Raw genomic sequence first — 20,622 nt, forward strand, 5'->3', positions numbered from 1 at the left:
TGAAGAGACATCTCTGCAGCTGGCAAAGAGCTTGTGAAGTCTCCAAAGAAAAGCTCCTCCGAGCAGAAGGACCACGGGCTGCCAGGGAGCTGAAAGGCGCTTTCACAGTGGGGCTGCTGAGAAGTGAATATTAATACAGAAATCAAACACCCCCGGGCAGAGCGCGGGCAGCCACACAGGCACATCCCTCCGTCCTCCGGCAAGGGCTGCTCCTTCCCAGCCGGTGGCTGCCACAGCCCTGCTGCGCGACGTCTCCCACAGCCTCATTTGGGCACCACCGGCCTCTCAAACTGTCCCGTACAGGGTGCAAGTGGAGGGTGAGGAACAAGGCATTTCTCACTTTTGGCCCAGCACAGAATAATAGGAATAATCACTTGTTAACTTGAAACCAGACAGGTCCCATAAAGCCTTGCTGCCAGGGCATCTCGAGAACGTGAAGGGCAGAACGTCGCCTACGCAAGGTATCGTTCTCCAAGATTTAAGCTAAATCTGCTCTCCGAACAATCTATAACAGCAAGGTGTACTGCATGCAAACAGCACCAGGCTTTGTCTTGAGGACTAAATGAGGTAGCAATGAAAGGAAGCTCAAAGCTCCAAAAGAATTATTTTGGCATAAGCATCCGTAATTACTTGGGGTTTGTTGCCATAGCTGATAAAGGGTATTATAGGAAAAGGCTTGGGAAACGGTGCTCTAAGTGGATTTTTCAGGCTCATGAACAAAGTATATATATATATATTTTTTTATCCCCCGTAACTATTGACCAAGAGCATCCTGGCCCTTCAGCTGGGGATGGCTTGAGCCCAGAAATCGGATAACAGGCACATTAAGACAGGACACAACTATGCTTTTGCTGGAGATCAACAGGAAGAAAACAAGAAACCAACACAAACACTGCAGACCTGAAAAAAAAATCCTCTCTCCGCAGAGCAAGTGCTCACAAACCTACAGCCCAGCCCTGCCCTAGTTTCACCTCGCAAGGACAAACTCGGTATTCCTCACTGGGACACACGTTGCCTGTCATAGAGATCAACAGCCAGGACACATTTTTTTCCTTGCTGCAACAAACACTTGCCTCTAACTGGAAGAAGAGTTATTATCTCGGTGCCACCCAAATGACTGATTAGCCCTCAGAAGTAATGGCTTTTTGCTGCTGCTAACGGAAGCTGTATCTGAAGGAATGACCTAAAGGTGAAAGGCCTCCCGTACTGTTCTTAATCCCCTGAGAGGCCAACGGAAATTTTATGGTATACATAGCTGCTATGAAAACGAAAGTTAAAAAATAATGGCTCTGGAGAGCAGCTGAAGGTTCTCGATTCATATCCATGCCCGGGCGGGGACACGACACAGTTCTGTACACCCATACATGAGTCTTCTTCCCTGGTTCAGAAACCACAGTCCAGCCAGTTCAAGGCTTGCTGCCTGTCAGGGCAAATTAGATGATTTCTGTATACCAGCCAATACATCATGAGACATCTCCAGGGGAAGAAAACCCAGTACTGACCCAGGCATGAGAGCTCGCAGCAACATTGCAGCTTGAAGTTATATAAGCAAAACGCTTCTGTTGAGAAGAATGGGGAGGGAAGAAGAGGGAGGAGGAATTAAGCCTTTCTTCCTTATGAAAAGACCTGAAATGCAGTAATTGGGAAGGAAAAGGAAAGCTAGCTCTTCTCTTAAAATGACCTAGTTACTAGAAGTCTTCTTAAATCAGCGCTGAGGGTTTTATCTTAGCTCCTGCATTTACTTCTCCCGTCTCTCGCCCCCCCATTGCCCCTTGCAGACAGACAGGGGAGAAGTGGCCACCCGGCATTTTCTGGCTCTGGCCTCTCCCTGGGGTCAGCCCCTACGCAGGGCAGCATCTTCTACCTGGTGGCTACTGGTGAGCACGTAACGGGACAAAACTCCCCTCGCAGCGCTCGTCAGGGTTGGACTCTGCACACGGGTGTCTGAGACGTGTTTATCTTCAATAAAAACACCAAACAAAATCAGTCAGTTTGGATTTATTTATAATGGAGCTAGACTGCGAATGGGTGATTTCGGGTAATCCTCATTAGAGTCAAGGCGTTTAATGGTAAACGGAGATGGGAATCATTTTGGGGGCAGCAGAATAGGTAGTGAAACAAGCAGCTAACCCCCCAAAACAAGCACGCAAAAGAAACCCACCAGACATCATCCCGGGGTCTGGAGATTGAGACAGGCAAAACAAATACAAGTTGTAGTGGTTCGAGACCTCACAGTGAGCCTGATGGTGCCCGTATATTTAAGAACATTAAAACATGTTATTTACAAGCTACTTCTGAGTCATTCTGGGAACGTGCATTATATGTTCAAGAAACTGGAATAGCTCTTATTTGTATGTTTCTTTAAAATGACTGACAGATGGGGGAAAACCTTCAGAGAAGAAGCCCTGGGCTGTCATGAAACATGTATTTAACACACCCACGGTAAACCACTAAACACCCTCACTTCAGAAGGTATAGCCACTGTAAATGCAGAGTAGTCCCTTTTTAAAGCTCCATCTCTGGACTACTTAATTCAGCACAAATTTGAGATGTTCTGTGGAGCCTGCCCAATTTTCAGATTAATTATTAGCTACGTTTTCCAGCAACATGACGAAAGCATATTCTATAAGGGCAAAGCTAGAATTTCGTGGACATTTTTGAAATGGACCTGTGCCTCGGTCACAATATTGATGCCTTTTTTCCTGCCACATGCAGAAGGAACGCTGCGGGCTGAAACAGAAATCTCACAGTCCCCAAAGTCAGGGTCTTATACAAGTGGATCCCACACACAGGGAAGTTTTGTCTACCTGAAACAATTTCCAAGACCAAGTCTAAATCTGGAATGTCCCAAGAGGAACGCAAGCTTCAATCATCCAAATCCCAGCAGACACACAGACTCCAGCCTAAGGTCTGGAACATATTTAATCAATTCACTGTGCTAACTCTCTACAGTTTCATAAAGTAGCCAATGCTGCAGTAACAGGGCCAAAAATTAATTGTACACTGGTTGGCCAATTACACAGAAATAACAGGCAGCACTGGTATTTATTGCAGCAGGATAATGTACTTGGTGCTAGGGTACAACTACACCACAGTAAAAAATAGCTGAGAGAGTGTATGTGTGTGTGCGCATGTGCGCCCTGCTTTCCAGCAGAACGTAGCTCTGTCTTTACTGCTAATAGTGCTCCCTGTATATACACACACTTATAAATACCTTTCTGCTAATAAACAAGCTTATCAACAGCAAAAAGACAAAACAGAAGTCTACGCTAATAGGCAATAAGCGAATGAACGAATGAAGGGAAAATTGGGGTGAATATAAACGGGGGGGGTGGTCTCAGAAATGTTAGGTAACGGACAAAGCTCCCAAAGGGAAGACAAAAAGCATGGCTCGTTTTGCTCTTTTTGGACCAGACTGGACGCACGCTCTGGTGCTCAGTTCTAACAAAGAGGCAAGATTACATTCTAGGTCTTTTTGTTCTGCCTTTAACAAGTCTTCATAGTGATACACTGATGAGACCAGATACCAGATTGTTATCTAAATTCAGCTGCTAAATTCAGTGTTAAGACACTAAGTTCAAACCACACGTTGCCACATTTATTTCACAAGTCGAGCCTGAGGATGGATTCCTTCAAGACGAAGCAGCCCATAAGCATCGTTCTCCCTCTGCAAAGGTACTCTAAATGCCAGGGAAACAAAATCACCCGTAAGGCTCTGACAGTTCACCCTTCAGCACGCAGACTGCAAATGCATCTCTACACTAATCGTGAAGACTGAAAAGGAAGCAAACACTTAGTTGCTGTTTGCATAGAGGCTGCTCGTAATTTGATGTAATGTACTGTACATCAGTCAACACATATTGAAGAGAGAGCACACACGCTGCAGAGAAGGCAGAGAGGCAGTGCTGACATCTAACACATTTTATTTACCCTATTATAGATGTTCTTTGAGCTCATCAAATTACCAATCAATTTATCTGATCTCTGAAAGCTGGTGTACTGAGGTATATTAACTATTAAACTTTACAAGCTTTCAGCAAAACAACCATTAAATGGGTGGATTGAGCACAGGGGACTGATGTCAGCTCGCAAGTTGGCCAGTGGCGACAGCGAAGCGACCTCTCCCTGCAGGCAGGGACGCTGCTGGGCGGCGATGGAGAGGCAGCTCCTCGCCGTGCTCTTCAGCCCTGACAGATTACAGGGAAAAGGGGGGAATTAGGGATGCTGTGTTCCCTCCTCGCCCTGTATGACATTTAATGTCTGTGAATAACTGGAAAGAGGAAGAGGATGGGGGTCAGGAGCGGTTCAGACGACGATTCCAGGTTCATTCTTTTTTTTCCCATTTTGTTCCTGCTCAGACATTTAACTCACAAACGGGACAAAATCTCCCTAAATATATTCCTTCTCTAAATACCAAACGCTGTGCCCTGAGAGACTGCTAGAGCCACCGCCACCTGGAAGGGAATGTCACAGCCTCGGACAGACAGCCCAAGCAACTGGGAAGTGATCTGGATGATTAGGAAGGATCTTATCGGCCCACTTCAGAAAACTATACCGGGGATTATCCTTCTTGTGCTCAGAAGATGAAATCAACAGTTCAATGAACTGGGTGCTTCGTTATATTGCTACACTGGCCTGAACAGCAAACTGCTTTTTTGGATCGCAGCTGTTGCAGGTTCACATAAAACTGCTGTTTTAGCAGGAGGAAGGGTTTGTAGCAGGCCATGAGATGAAATTTCAACAAATTAAGTTAGAAAAAAAACAGAAATTGTAAATTCTGTAAGACTCGGTTATGAAGGAGGGGACAAGAACTACTTCTGAATGGAAAACGCATTAGTGGAGAACTCGGTTTCACCCTTGCTGTTCTTCCTCGAGTGCCCCCCAGCACTTTCTGGAGCAGTAAGTTAGTGACTGGAGGCAAACAAAGCAGCCATTACACACAGCAACAGCTCACGTGCAGCCCTAAGATGTTACAGGCCATTTTATTGAGAAAATAAGTGGTGTCTTGGCAGGTGACACCTGCCGAGACATATCCACTCCTTTGGAAAAGGGCACTGAATCTTTAACTCCCACTGAGAGGGCAAGGGGCCCAGCTGAAGACTAACACCCTAATGCAGCTTTCTTTTTCAAAGCCAGGTGTGGGCTCTTCAGGTCTCGTGGATACAAACGCATCCGGGGATCCCAACTGAGGAATGGATTCCCTGTCCCCTTCAACAGACATCCCCTGCCACCTTTGCCGAGGGCCATCAGTTTGTTCAGCCCCACCGAATGGGCTGAAAATCGATCGTGAAGAGCCCCTATGAACAGATTATTCTGGAAGGGTTTTTTTCCCCCTCTCCTCAGGGTACTGTCATTTTCCCTGGCAGTATTTTTATTGAGATGAGTTAGTGGCCGAAAGGCACAGAAGTGACAAGGGACTCGCACGCAGGGCTGACCCTGGTGCATCTGAAGTGGGAAACTGCTCCAAGAACAAGGATCAAGGCCAACAGTAACAAGCCAAAATAAGTTCACCTCCTCCCATTCTTCATGCACGCTAAATGCCTTACAAACACGAATTAAATGCTAAGTGCACGGGCAAAAGGAGATTAATTTAAACAAAACAAACAAGGTGAATACTACATACAAAATTACAAGATTTGTGAAGTTATGCAGAGAAAGAGGTGCAGTCTAACTTATTAATAAAAAATTGTATTTGTTTAATGCATTCCTTTCCCACCTGCATAAATACGCTACATCTTATGAATGCTTCTGCTACGTACTGCTCTGAAAAGCTACAAGCAGAAAACGTTGCATATTAATGTACCTACTGCTCACAGTAGTCCATAGCCACATAATAAAAGATAACGTGGGAGCTGGAGCTTAGGAAAATCCAAACAAAGAAGAGACATCAATTTATAGCACGGAGTTTCACTTCATCTGCCGAGATTACCTCCAGCCTCTTCGCTGTTTTACACGACTCCAAAGAGCTACCCAGGTTTTTCTGTATCGTAGCACCACCCTTACCTTTTGTTAGGTTAAACCAAGTAAGAGGCCAAACAACAAAACAAATCAAACACATTTTTCTGGGAGAACGTATACAACTAATATGCTAAGTGAAATCCCCTGGTACCTGCATTTCTTTCTGATTGTACGTTAAGGATGTTTCTACCATTAGGAGATGGCAGGAGCACGAATACCCAGAATCCTCAATACAAATACCAGCTCTCAGCAGTATGTATGCTAACTAGCGCTACCAAGCTCCTTTCACCTCCTTCCTGCCCCTGCTTCCCAGTAACGTATATAGGCATAAAACTACGTCAGCTTAAGCTTCTCAAATTGCATGTTTCTAAGGTTCTCCTTTCTGAGAACCAGGCCCAGCTCTCATCCCCTCTACCCAGAGAACCTCCACAGTACAAAGCCGCCTTCGTAGCAGTTGAGACAAGACCCACTTTTTGTGAAACAACTCCAGATTACATGGATGACGTGTAAAATCACTCTGACAAATTAGAGTTAGAAGTTTAACCGCTTCTACCCAATTACCCAGGTCTCATTACTGGATTACTTACTGGAGATTAAGACAGCCAAACTGGAAACATCAGCCTGGAAGGGAATGCCTGCATCATCAGCTTCAAACTCCGGCAATTACAGACTCACGTAAGAAATGGTCGTTTCAAAGGATCCATTTCCTGCAATTTTCCCAGTTACCAAAATACTTCAGGCACTCCAAAACAAAAACTTCCAAGGAACCCAAGAGACTGAAACCAACAACTACAATGAACTACCATGGAAGATCAAGAGCACACCAGTATCCCGATTGTCTGCAAAGTATTTGTTGAATAAAAATTCTGTTTATTTTTTTTAAAAGAGAAAACCGATCTATAAAGCATCCACTGCAAGCAGAACAAAACCAACAGCCCTTCACACACATACAATTCCTGACAATCTGATACATAATAAGTCCACCCTAAATAAAGGTGGACTGAGCAGAATATCTCCCAACAACGAATGACAGTGTGGGTTCAACCCTAGGACAGCTGCTTCATGCGCTCAGAAGAGCTGAATGCTACTGAAAGCAGTGGCGAGCAGCGTTGAGCATTTACTCAACAGAAGTCTGAAATGCAAATCAAGCATTAGGCACCCCTAAGAAAGAAGTAGAACAGAACAACGATTCTCATAAAGCTACCGTATAAAGTTACCGTCCACTTGCATCTTGACCACTGTGTGTGCAGTTCTGGTTCCCACTTCTCAGAGAGGATTAAGTAGATATGGAAAAGTTTCATACATGACCAGCCAGGATGATTAAAGTATGGTAAATCTTCCATAGGAAGCAACTAAGGAACCAGAACCTTTCAGCCCAACAAGAGAGGGCATCAGGAGATACGGCAGAGATCTGCAACACCATGAGAGGCAGGAAGGAGATGAAGACTTACTGTCACTGATCCAGTTGTCATGAAGAAAGGACATCAAATGAAATTAACAGGTTCAAGCTTTCTGGTTCAAAACACGCAGAAGGAAGCATTTGTTCACACAACATACAGCCACGCTGGGAACTGCTTGCTACAGAATGAGCAAGAAGAGACTAGACAACTCTACGGAAAATAAACAAACCATCTAGGATTAGTAAACACACAGATATCTGAATCACAAATGACCACAGTCTGAAGAAGCACGTGGAACAAGTATCAGACATACTTGCCCTGATCTTGCACTCAGTCCCTGGACATCCTCTGTTAGTGACTCAGGACCAGCACATTGAACTAGACACATTTTTGCTGTGACAAAGCACCATGGCACTCCGTCTTACTTTTTCCAGGGCTTTAGTAGAAGATGCAGGGAAAAACTCCAAAGTTGAAACACTGAAATTATTTCTTAATACATGCCCTTTTCTGTGAAAACTTTAATAAAAGACTGTCTAGAGAAGCAGTGTTTAAGGTCTCTTTGAAATAAGGTACACCCATAGTTCACCTCATGCAAAACTAAAGGCAAAGCCTTTTTAGCATTTCTATAGCTTTACTGTTTCACAACACTTTGCCCTCCCATTATAAGCTATTCCATCTTACAGATGGAATAACTGAGATAGATGGGCTAAGTAATTGTTTCAAACTCCCCAAAGAGAAACAACTATTAGAAAATGAGGAGTTTTTTGCTTTCAATTCTGTGCTCTGTCCAGTAGATTACAGTACTCTTTTAGAGATTACAAAATAAAGGGATAATATATTCACACAATCTGCTGCATTCTAGGGAACTACTGAGTTCAATTCTGGTCAATACATCTCAAAGACAGAACTGCAAGAGGAAAAGGGCTCTAAGACTACCAAGTAGAATGAGAAACCTGGAAAAAAAAATCATATACAAGCATATACAAGCAGAGGCTGAAAAAAGGTGAGGACTGCTCAGCTTAATGGGAAGGGAACAGAACAGAAATCTACAGATAATGAATAATGAAGAGAATTCCTTTTATCCCTTTCACATAAGGCATATTAAGTGACAAAAAGTATTTGAAATTGGTAACAGAATTTATAGAGTACGTAGTTAACCTGTGGCACATAATGCCACGTGCTATCAAGGCAAAGAGCTAAACAAGTTCAGAAAAAAGTGGCTGAGACACATAGAAGAGTGCTGGCAGTAATCCAAGCTCCATTACAATGAATCAAAATACTGAATGAAAATAAACTGTTTTGCAGCAGGGCATGTGTCAGCCTCTGACTGACAACACTTAGGAAGACTTTTCTCCAAGTCATTCTCCAAGCATTTTTTTTTTTTAATTTATTTAGGGGATTGGGGATTATTTGCATCTTCCTTCTAAGTCTTTTAAACTGACCACTGTCAGAAGAAAAAGAACAGTCTGCCTGATTCAGTGCAGCAGCTACTATGTCGAAAGAAAAATGCTCCTCAGACATAATGCTATTGTTCTTAGCATCCTACCAGGAAGGTACTTGGTTGTCTCAATCAAGTGTGCTAAATACCCTTTCCAAACAAATCTGCAGGATTTCTATTCTTGAATTCTGCTGTCATGCAGAAACAGGGACAAAGCCAAAATGAAGTTATGGAAAAGGTGAGGAGAGGGAGAATTCCTGACAGCCTGGTCCCTAGAAGGAGAAATTTTGGCTTTTTAGCTCCACATTGAGCCATCACAACCGTTAACTCCCAGCCCAACGCCTCCAAACCATGTTCCAAATGACCATCCCCCTGAAAAGAGAAGAGAAAGCGAATTGCTACTGCTGAGCTCCTCCCCACCTCATCCCCTGATTTTTTTTTCCTAATATATACATTATAAATACATATGTTTATACATATATTTTTTATATATAATAGTTGGAAGGTTTTCGCACAGTGAAAGGAACAAATAAATAAATAAATGTCAAGGTCTGCGTGTATTCAACAAATAAAAGCAGAATTATATAAAAGCAGCAGCTAATAAAAAAGATTGTTCTGTGCTGTGTTTTCCATCTTTCCAACCATTACAGGAATAAAATTATCCAGAGAGATCGAAAACCTTTTTCAAAACTAATACAATTAAGCTTTATTACACTGTTTCAAGTACATTTCTCTCCTCTCTCTCCTAGCCCCCACCACCTCCCACTCCAATCCAGACTAACAGTTGAAGGCATTCTTCCACTTTATTACCAGCAAAATGCTAGTGTTTAAGGGTCAGAAACTATCTAGTGTTTCAAGAGAGGAAAGAAACCCTGTAATTTATATCTCCTTGCTTTCGTACACCTCAGAACTAGAAGGCAGTTTCTGTGCACCTCCACAATTTGAACAGGACCATGGCCAAGCACCTTACCCCCCTGAGAAGGTCCTGCGCTAAAATATCCATCACCTTGTTTAAAAGGTTACCTGTAAAAGGAATACAGTTCTGAAAAGGAAACACAAAATGCAACAAAAGACTTCCAGACTATGACAATGCAGACTGGACACAAACTTCTCCCCATTCCGCTGTCCATAAAGGACAGACACACATACAAATTTTCCCTGCGGTTTCCGCTTCGTGGGACCAGATCTGGGGAGAAGAATATAATAGAAGCACACAGCATGAGACCAAGAAATTGCAAAAATTCCCTTTGCGTATGAACATATGGACAACTGTGATAATTAGAACGATAGCTGCTAGATTGTTTGCAATTTCACTGAACAATCCCCATTATCTAGAAATAGAATTTAAAATCTGAATGCAACACTGAGTGGTAGTTCTAATAGTTTATTTTTTAATGAACTGTACGGATTAAAGTGTTGCAAAATCATATCACGTGAAATTGCTCATGGGCATGTTTTATCATCAATGGCTTTAAAAAAGAGCTGCATGGACAATCATGCAGTAGCAAGGGGAATAGATATCCCAACAGTTTTCTACCATTTCTATAATCTGTAATTTTCCTGCGTTCTACATTCACCATCATGCTACATATTGGTAGTAAAGCTGATTGATTTCTCTGTCTCTTTACGATCCACCTTGTTCATTGCTTTGCATTTCTTTTTAGTCACATAACTACAAGTTGGATGTATGCAACTCCCTGTCAGGAGGTCTAATTGTTTCAAATTGAAGAAGATTATTTTCCATGTTTATTAAAAAACAAAGACTACTTATAACATTATTTCATTTTGCCAGGAAGTGAAAACCACATTAGTTCATAAGGAACAGCATGGCTGCTCCTATTTTTAAGGCATCAATTTTTAAAAACTCATCATGGTAAACAATTAAACAGAGAAGCAAATCCCACGTTTAGGGGAGAGATTCAAATCCCTAAATGGATTTTCAAAGGTCATTTCAGGCTTAAAAGATGCTTGACGGTGCCTCTTTAAATCATGTTCATTTCAGAGGCTTATCCAGCAAGCAGCAGTGTGCTGCAGCAACATAGTTTGAACTGCTGGGGTCCCCAGAGAAAAATTAATAATACAACTTTAATTCATATTTATAGCAAGATTTGTAATTTTTTTTTTTAATTTAGCAAAGGATTTCTAACAAAAGGAATAAAAAACACAGCAAACCTAGCTTTCACCTAAACCCTATGGTGAAAAAGACAATAAGAGTTTGAATTACCATAAACCTTTAAAAAAATCATCTAGTTTAAAAAAAAAAACACATCTCAAAAGTGAGTTCTTCAGAAGATTTGGTTTGTACAGCTTTATCATTATTTAATTATGTAAGGGGGGGGGGTGGTTGCAGATAAAGGGTGCTAACAGTTCCAGGTTTCAGCACAATGCTTCTTGTTTCTCTGCTCAGATCCGCAATTGACCCCGTTAGAATTTGGAGGCCACAAACGAAAGAGAAGTTAGCCTTACCTTCCTCTCAATGCGGGCCAACTGCTCTTTATAGAAGGCTTCTTGCCTCTTCAGCTCTGCCTCCCTGCCTTGCAGCTCCATGGCCTGGGAAGAAGAACAAAGGAGCATCAGTAGAAGAAGCAATTAAAGAGCGCGAGGGCAAGGAAAGCACATGGGACGCAGGCTGGAAGGAACACAGAAAATCCACATTGCTCAGGACAGGTGTACGGGATCCCTGCCAGGGGAACTTCAAACCTTCAGTGTTCTGGGTCATTTTGGACTATCCCCACAAGTCTGAAACACTCTAAATAGTATCATACTCAAGCTCATTACCTTGTTTTTATTTCTCCTTTTTAACTGAAAACCTGTCATTACAAAAGGGTGATATGTCTGGCCTTTCCCATCATCTTTTTCAGAAGTCCACCTTATCAAAGTGCGTTACATGAATCGTGATGTTTACTGCTCCACTTCAACGTTCTTCACGTTGCCTTAAAAATAAACCTCAAATCCTCCACTTCATCAACACTTGCTCCTTGGAGTGTCAGCAAGCTCCTAGAGATATAACACACCCCTACGATCACGACGGAAACACCGAACGCAAGTCTAGAGCAGCATTTCTGTAAGCAACACATCCTCACAGCCTAGGCACGTGCTTTTACACGCCTATATAAGACTGCTACGACAATTAAGTATTCTCTTCATGTGCTCTCTGCACAAACACCAGGGCTCCTCTGGCTGGGTGATGCAGATCTAGAAGGGAGACGGGTAGGAATTTCTCTTCGTTCTTCCAAGGTTTAACCGTGGCAGTTCCATGACAGCAAATTTGGTATATGAAAACATCCTTAAAGCCTAACCCGGCCATCATCTAGACAATGCCCATTTAAAAGAAAAACAAAGACCAAGTTGTGTTTCTAGCAATGGCTTTTGCCTTTCAGCTCTTTAAGACCGGCAGCGCTTCGCTGTATTCCCACCCCTGAACTGAACGAGCATTAAGAAAACATGGCATTGATGGAACTGAACCAAGCTTTTTAAACCTAAAAATAAAAAGCAACAATAGCAAGAAGAACAGCACTTGTGTTTCTCTCTCTACCCCACCCCACGATCTCTGGGGCCTCATAAGTCACCACCAGACAGAAGACCTTTCAAACTGACTAATAATGCTGTTTTTAACGTGAACACACACCTTGCTAACCCATAGTATGCCAGCAGCACTGCTCCTAACCTTAAATGATGGTACAATCACAGAAAATGCTGGTCCGATGTGATAAAGCAGCTGGGGTAGGAACATCCCCGTGCCACTGTTAATGCAAAAAATGACATCGGAAAGCAGGTTGCTGTGTATTTCCTCCTTTCTGCTCCCCTACTGCTGGAACTGCAGTTGTACAACAGGGCTAAGAAGAGACGTTAAGCTAGACAGTGAGGGATGGTTGATGAGTAAATGAGTAAAGTACGAGCACATGAAATAGGTGTTGGGGGGGCAGTTTGGTTTTAAAGGAAAAAAATCATTATGGTTCTCACGTTTGTCATCCCAGACAACAGGGCCAGGGTAAGGCACAATTGCTACGGACTCACATATAAATCCCCTTGCTCTCAGAGATGCTTGATCCATGGCAAAATCTCTGGCTTAGGTTTAACCAGAGCTGTTCTATATCCTCCACCTCGCAAAGCAGCTGCAACAGCAGGCAGGGGGAGGCCAGGGCAGGGATGAGCTCCAAAGAGACAGCACAGCAACAACGGGGGCACTGATAGTAGGCACTTTGTAAGTGCCACAATTATTACCATTTTTCTCATAAGAGAAACAGAGCTGTTCTTTTGAACCAAGATCCATCCATCCTCTGTACAGGACTAAGCAATTTCAACTGAAATGAAACAGACGCAAGAAGGCAGAGTGGTCTGGTGGATAACCAAAGGACCCTGATTCTCCGGCTGCTTTTCTGCATAACACCCATAAAATCAGATTACTAAACAAGTGCCTTGCATCTCCTTAAGGAGCAAACAACTGCGGAAAAGAAAGAAGGGTAACATAGTACTGTTCCTTCTGCACAGCTCAGGCGGAAGGTGCTTTCAGTGTGAAGTGTAATACAGGATGAAAACAGTCAAAGGATCAACTCCTAAAAACACAAGAGTCTCTTTAGTCTAAACAAATGAGTTACGCAGCAGTGCTAATCTCCTGGGGTAGCAGACTTTTCTGGGAGCATGAAAACAGTACACGTAACAACGCTGGTGTGCAAGAGCTCGGTACAGATACCACTCTGCTTCCTAGATAATCTCTCCCACGTTATCACCATTAAATTGCAGGATGAACCAGAGGGAGCAGAGAAGACTTCTACTTGCAACTCAAACATATTTTAAATCTTTTGAGAGCTGCTACTGTTTCAGGCCGCTCAAGTACACGGAGCAACATTCTATTTAGTGAGATCTCTGCTTGAAAGTTGCTGTCTGTTTCCCTCTCCCCCCAGCTGTTATTACTAGAAACTTTAGTACACTTTGTGATGGTGTTTGAAGTGTGAATGGTACAGTCAGAGCATGTGTCATTTGAAATATTCACTGTTCCAAACTGGGTTAGGCAACAAGGGACATTTTGTCTGAATACAGGATATTTATTAAGAGTTCCTCTAGTCCTGCCTCGTATTCCCTACCTGAAGTCAGAAGCCTGTGATGTCCCAGACAGAACTGGCTGCTATGGAGATGATAATAATTTCACAGGGGATTGAGATTGCAGGTGGCAAACAAAGCATCAAATACACTTCTCGCACAAAGGCCTTCAGAACTAGAGAACGGAAGGAAGAGGGAAGACGTGCATGATAACACACTGGTTTGAAAACCATACATCGGAAAGCAGCATTTCTCATCCCCACTGCTGAAACGACATCTGAGCGTGAGCATGCAGCAGATGACCAAAGTCTGGAGATGACATCTAAGAAACTGCACTGCAGAATGCAGCAGAGGGTTGTGTCAAGGAGTGAGAAGACAAAACGAAGAGGGAAGAGAGGCAGAGTGTAGTTAGTTGCAGAATACAGGAATGCACCCAAAATTTTGAAGAGTAGCTTGGGACAGCCAAATATTTGCAAAACAGAATGTATAAAATAGGCAATTTCCCTCTGTACAAAAACGAGCTATAGGATATATTGAGGGAATGCCCAAGAATTCGCTGTAATGGTGCCAGAAGTTAAAAGCACTACATTCGTACAAAAGCACAGTGCAGGTTGGCTATAAGCACACTACTACAGTTTCCAGGGGCATAGATACGCGTGGATACAGGGACTGGCTGGGGGCTCTTTCAAGTTCTTCCTAGTTTTTAATCTTTACACTTTTTTTTTCAGAGCCCAAATTCTTACCAGGTTATGTAGGTGCCGCTTTGAACCGTGACAAAGAGCTGGGGCACAGTCCTGCGCGACTCCCTGCCTCCTCCCCTCCCTTTATCAAGTAACCCACTTCGAACTCGCTGCGAAAGCACCTTTTTAAAGCCATGCGTTACATACTGGCTCAGCTAAAGAATTCAAGCACTGGCCTGCTAGCTGACAGACGGGCCAAAAGAAATATTTTACAAGCCTCTTAACTGAGGTAATGAAATATCATTGGTTCGTTCTCTATGAACAAAGCAAGACGCTCCTAGCCCCATCCTGAGCTGCAGCCAACATGCGACACACCAGGCTGTGCACCTGGGTCTTCCAGAGCCGAGCTTCGCTCGAGCTACAGCCACAGAGGAGCTCTGGTTCCCCCCCTGTGAAATAACACCAGATTTTTATTAATTTTAATCATAGGCCCTTCTCATCATTTTGTTAAACACGAAAACTAAGAAGGAAATCTGCTTTAAAAGGGCTTCTTGGCAGGGTCAGGTTACAGCAGGGAACGTGGCTCTGAGGAATAATGCACAGCCCCCAGCTGACAGCTACCATCAGGACATGCCTCTCTGCAATACCGTTGGGATTCGGGGATCTGGGGAGACTACTGGGGGGAAAAAAAAAAAAAAAAAACTGTCTGCAAAGGGTGAGTCAAGCTAGAGGGAAGGGTCCATACCTCTATCTATACAGAACTTCCTCAAAAGCAAGTCACAGCTCTTGGCAAGATCAGTGCAAAAATATTTATCCTCTTGGCAAAACACATCCACCAGCCCCAGATGAACTAGTGAGATGATGCCCAGAGAATCAGTCATAGGCAATCCAAGGAAACAAGCTACAAGGATGAAGAAAGGTCCTTAAGGCTCTTAGAGATGCCTTGTTTCTACCTCATCCTGTCTTTGCTGAAGAGCGACCAGCTTCCTCCACCTCTGCGGCAGCACAGCCGGGATGTTTGGGCCGGGCACCTTTGCTTGCCACCTTCCCAACTGCAAATTCTCACAGCTCATGCTTCCCCAGGGCTCCTCCAGTCCTGGTAGCAGCCCGGGTGGTGGGGAAGAAAACCAAACACTATTAAAGGCTCCAAGGACAGACAGAGGAATTGGCTGAAGAACAGAACTACCTCCAAAACCAGCTAGTTGGCTCATTCCTGACCGGGCCTAAGGGGAAGGGCAGGGCTGAAAGGGCAACACCACGACAGCCGGGGCAGCCCGCACACACCGTGCCTGAGACCCAAGAGCCCAGCTGGCCACGGAGCTGCTGCCGGACGAGCAGCCTTGGGGAGCGTTCACCCAACTTCCACCTGCAGCAGCACCACCATTAACAGGGAGCTGTCGGCGGCCGCCATCCCAGCCCCGTGGGACCTGCGGCATCGCTTGCTTTTTGTCCTCTCTCGCACTCTCTCGAAGGCAGGCGACTGTTTGTTTTGTTTGTAGACCCCAGATGCAGACTCGCAGCCTCAAAAAGCAGTACTGGTGTAACCTTAATTTCCTCCTGTTTCTGCTGCTCTCTTAGCCAACTACACACATCACCAGATCAAGTTTGGTTTCAGCAGCTGTAAGCTACACAAAAGGAACCAGTGAAAACCTTTATGGAGGAAATAATATGCAATTTTCTAGCTGAACACCTTTTAAAATGTAATGACAGAAAATAAAATCCTGCATCTGTGCTCAGCAATAACAATCTCTATGCGCACGGTAACAACATGACACTTGGAATAAGCAAGATCCAGACAAAAAAGAGAGCTTACCCAGGCGGCCAAATCCGCAGGCTTGGAATAAAGAGAGCGCAAGAGAGAAAAGAAGGAAAAGAGAAGAAAAAAGAGAAATCAGTGATTTATGGAGGCCGCCTGCTGCTGCACAATACAGCTTTTAGTATGACAAGTTTAGAAAAGTTCCTTAAAAATGACAAGCATCTTAAACAGTGCAGTGCTGTCCCCTGTTGGGAACTGTGCTATTAAAGCAGAAACAAAAGCACACGTTCCCCCAAATAAAAACAAAGCAAAAGCCCCAAAGACTGTCGCAAGATCCCCCTTTAGAGCAGGAGCTAAGCACAGCCAGCTGTGAGGCGGCCGTCCCAGGGAGCCAGGCAGGGCGCCGCACGCTGTTAGGGATGCTGATGCCCACGGCATACACCAGGGAACGGGGCAATGCTGGGCGTACTCGGAAGGAGGCGGCCAACAACTGCACTGTCTGCAAATTCCCTGCGCAGAACAAGCATCTTTCTGCAAGGCTAGTTCGCCCAAATAGCCAGGGATCTTTCCTGGACAATTTCAAGGAGTGCCTCCGCACAGCAAGTCAGTTGACCGGTGGGATTTCCAACCAGATCTCCCTCCACAGGCAACCAAACGCTTCGTGCACAGCCCAAACCCCTTTGCTAAATCCAAGCTGCCTTCCACCGCTCCTTCGTCTGTTGGCAAGCCAAATTAAGCAAAAAGACAAGCAGATCGAGCAAGCTGCAGCATCGCCTCTTATTTACTTATCACTACTTTTTACTCTCCCAGTAACCCAGCAGCAGCAAGGCAAGTACAGGATGATAAACGTTTCATGCCCATAAACACCTCCTCCCGAAGCCAAGGCATTTACGAGGCAGGCACAGCCCTCGTTTGCTGTCAAGGGCTGCGAGCCTTCCCTGCCTCTCAGGGCCCCATTCAATCAGCAGCACGCTCGCTAAGCAGGAACTTCGGCAACGCCGGCTTGCTTTATTACGATTATTTATTTGACGGGGGCTGACAAGGCAGGAGGAACCTTCCTCTCGGTCATAGTTCAGTGCCAGAGGGAGCAGACGGCGGAGCGCAATATGTTTATGGGACCTGCCATCACTCGCATGGCACAGAGCGACCACTGCAGGTAGCTGAGGGCTGAGGTAACGCCCGCCGCGTGCCTCGGCCGTCCTCATCCTCTGCAACAGCTGAGAGGGGTGGATCCGAACAACAAAAGTTCAGCTGGGGAAGCCAATCCCCCCTCCCGCGGACAGGTTTGATATACTGGCACCAGGTCACTGGCCAACAAGCCAGCACACAACAGGTGTTCACCCGTAATCACTGACCGATCTTGACAAAAGCCTGATTTGAATAACATTTTTCTTCCCACTGATTTTTACAGTCGGGACAGATGCGCTTAGTTGTTTTTACATTTTAGCAGTTGTGAGGCTGTCCATCCTCAGCAGATGGGCAGGAAGAACAGCGGGCTCTTTATGGTGTACATTATTATTTCAGCAGGTAGGTCATGCACGCTGCTAGCTCCCCACTGGATTTGCATGTTATTCCTGGGACACCTAAGCCATCGAACCTGGTGGAAAAATGCTTATACGACAAAATAATCACAGGGCACTGGCTCAGTGGCACCAGGCAGTTGCTGAGAAGAGAGCAGGGAGAAGGAACCCATCACCAAGAGGTAGTCTCTCTTCTATCCCTGTAAACTATAACGCACAACAGGAGAATTACACTTGTTAACCACAGGGCACCTACTCTGCAGGTACTGCCAAAGGCGGTCATTTTGCCACCCTTGATGAGGGAGAAAAATTATTACCCCAAGAACAGATGGATATACTCCACTGAAAGGCAACAGATGCAATAGGGTATAATCCTGTGCTGGGAAAAAAAGTACTTTTGGAGTGAAGCACACACTTAATAAAATATAATAAAGTACAAAAATAAAAACTCAAGAGGGCTACTGGTTTAAGTTTTGCTACCTACTTAAGTCTGTGCTAAGATCTTCTAGTAGACCAGCATTTACCATGATTGATAAATAAAAACACATCATGTCCACAAGTATTTTTAAAGTTTAACTCAACTGTTCAAGAAATTACTAATATCTGGGTTCCTTGCTTCCTAACCATGCACAAGCCACTTCCAGCTCCCAGCTCGAGGCTTGCTAGTTTTACGATGCCCTCCCGTGGACACAAGCCATCTTTTAGCACCGTTGGTCAATATTGCTGCACTCTTCTGCTAAAGCAAGGGTTAATTTCTCTTCCAGATAACCCTCTGGATAGCAATCACTGGAAGCTGAATGAATATTGAACTTAATCATTTGAGGGCAAAATCAAACCAAGATACTCCCTTTGACTGTACCAGAAGTAAAAGGCTGTTACTGAAATGGGACCCAAGGTCAAACCAGCAACCCCTGTCGTCCTCGGTATTTATACGGAAGACAAGACACAGTCTGCTTGAGAGGAGTTTGGCTGGATATGGGAACTACGTTAATAATGCATTTTTGGTACAAAATACATTTTGGTACAAAAAAAAAATGTATTTGAGCACGGATTCTGCAAGCAGGGGATGTTTTCCCACACATGTATCAACAGTCCGACTTCCAATGAAATCATGAATGCAGCGCCAAAACTCTCTCACGCATACAGACAATTACCAGCGCTTTCTTTTCCCAGATCCATTCACCGCTTCGCCCACGCACGACTGCCATAACAGCCACACCACTCACGTCTGCCATGGTCTGGAGAAACGTAAAAAAGGTGGTTAAGAATCAAAATACAATTCTGCAATTGGTGGCATGGGCAGAAGGGATCAGCGTGGTGCAGAAGTGGCCTGAGGGAGGGCAACACCGCTGGAAGCCGACTGGAACCAGTTTCACCCCAGAAGTCCATTCCCTCGCCATGGACACTAACACTGTCACATAATTAATCTCACTACGGCGTGACCGATGACTTGAGAATCAGACTGCCAGCTTAGTAGAGATCGCCTACTGAAGAACTCAATTCAGAATATTTTTAGGGGCACTGCCAACTTTGGGAGTGGAAGATAGAGTGGGAGATGCGAGAAATGAGAGGCAGCAGGTGCCCAAAACCTAAGACAGCTGCTGGCAACAACTCTTTGCACTCGTGTCGGTATCTGAAGAGCTCTGCAGCACATATTCTAACATCTTGATGACCAGACTTCATCACTGAATGAGCAAAGAGTCATTTCTCCATAAGGCAATAATCCAGCTCTAAGCTTTTCCACGATGGTAGGAATTAAAGAATTTAAAGAATCTATCTAGACATTCAGTACCCACTCCAGACCCTTAAACACCTCCAGTTTAGCGGAAAATTGAAGCAGTATCACTATTAAATGTAATGAAAGTCAGAGATGTAACCAACTGACACAGGAAAGGAAGCAGGAAGAGACAAAACTGAACAGCAATCAACTTTGAGAAAAGGCTGAGATGAAATTGCTCCGCTAATGTATACAGAGCGTACACAATCCTATAAATATGGAGGTAGGAAGTACCAGAAAAACCCTCTGCCCTTTTATGATTCAGGGACAACTGCACTTCTAATACTTATGGCGCTGCTGCAAATAGGTTTGCATTGCTGACAGTTGATAGTTTTCATTTGAAACAAAATAAAGAGAAACCTATTTTTATAAAATCCAAAGCAAACCATCTGCTTTCGTTGCCTGCTTTAATACCGCAGCCCATTCCCACATTCTCCTTTTCCCATCACCGCTTCTCCACACGCATACATACATACAGAGCTTTCATTTTGTAGGCTGCCAACAGACAAGGCACTCGATGTCTATAGGAATCTTGCAGAGTGTTGGCTCTCCAGAGATGTACACTCAAGATGCTCAGAGCTGGTAGCAGGTGAGTCAACAACTCCCTCTAAATTTTTACCTCCTTGCTGAAATCCCTGCTCTGCCTATTAGACATAAGACTCCTAGTCCCTGACCAATTTGACCAAAAAAACACCCCAAAAAACACACTCCCAAGGGAGGGCATCAGGAAATTCTCCATTAATTATGACTTTCTATCCCAGAACGTATTTCAGACCCTGCTGAGTCAATGAGGTATTTTCTCAAAAAGCTAGAATCAAAGGCCACTCAACTCTTCCTGGATTATTTCTAGCTCGTAATCATTAATACTGACTCTCATTATGCCAGCCTAAGGGTGGCATATGGCTTTCTAGGGATAGTACAGACGGGGGAAAATAACAGTTACGCATGCTTGCATCCCAATCTCGTTTCTGTGCATGCATTTGGGGATATAGCTTTCTCTTGCCGGGTTCTTAAATACTAAATATATTAGCTCCCAAGTCAAACAGTCAAACA

At 44.2% G+C, this 20,622-nt stretch overlaps 1 protein-coding gene across 5 annotated transcripts in view; it reads right to left on the reverse strand.

Annotated features, from left to right (window-relative positions):
• Positions 1 to 20,622, reverse strand: part of CHCHD6 (coiled-coil-helix-coiled-coil-helix domain containing 6) — a 110,866-nt gene that overhangs the window by 60,721 nt on the left and 29,523 nt on the right. For 3 of the 5 annotated variants that reach the window (XR_010833914.1, XR_010833913.1, XM_048068920.2), the window contains exons 5-6: positions 16,330 to 16,350; positions 11,263 to 11,346 (exon numbers count right to left, since the gene is read on the reverse strand). Coding sequence is in view for 3 of the 5 variants with exons in the window: in XM_048068920.2 (XP_047924877.2) it covers positions 11,263 to 11,346; positions 16,330 to 16,350 (105 nt within the window). In the remaining 2 variants the exon portion in view is untranslated. Of the gene's footprint in view, positions 1 to 1,465; positions 9,983 to 11,262; positions 11,347 to 16,329; positions 16,351 to 20,622 lie in introns of those variants that run through there. The other 2 variants (XM_067003071.1, XM_048068937.2) reach the window with 2 other exon arrangements.

The sequence above is a fragment of the Anser cygnoides genome, chromosome 10 (genome assembly GCF_040182565.1).
Source record: "Anser cygnoides isolate HZ-2024a breed goose chromosome 10, Taihu_goose_T2T_genome, whole genome shotgun sequence".
NCBI lineage: Eukaryota > Metazoa > Chordata > Aves > Anseriformes > Anatidae > Anser > Anser cygnoides.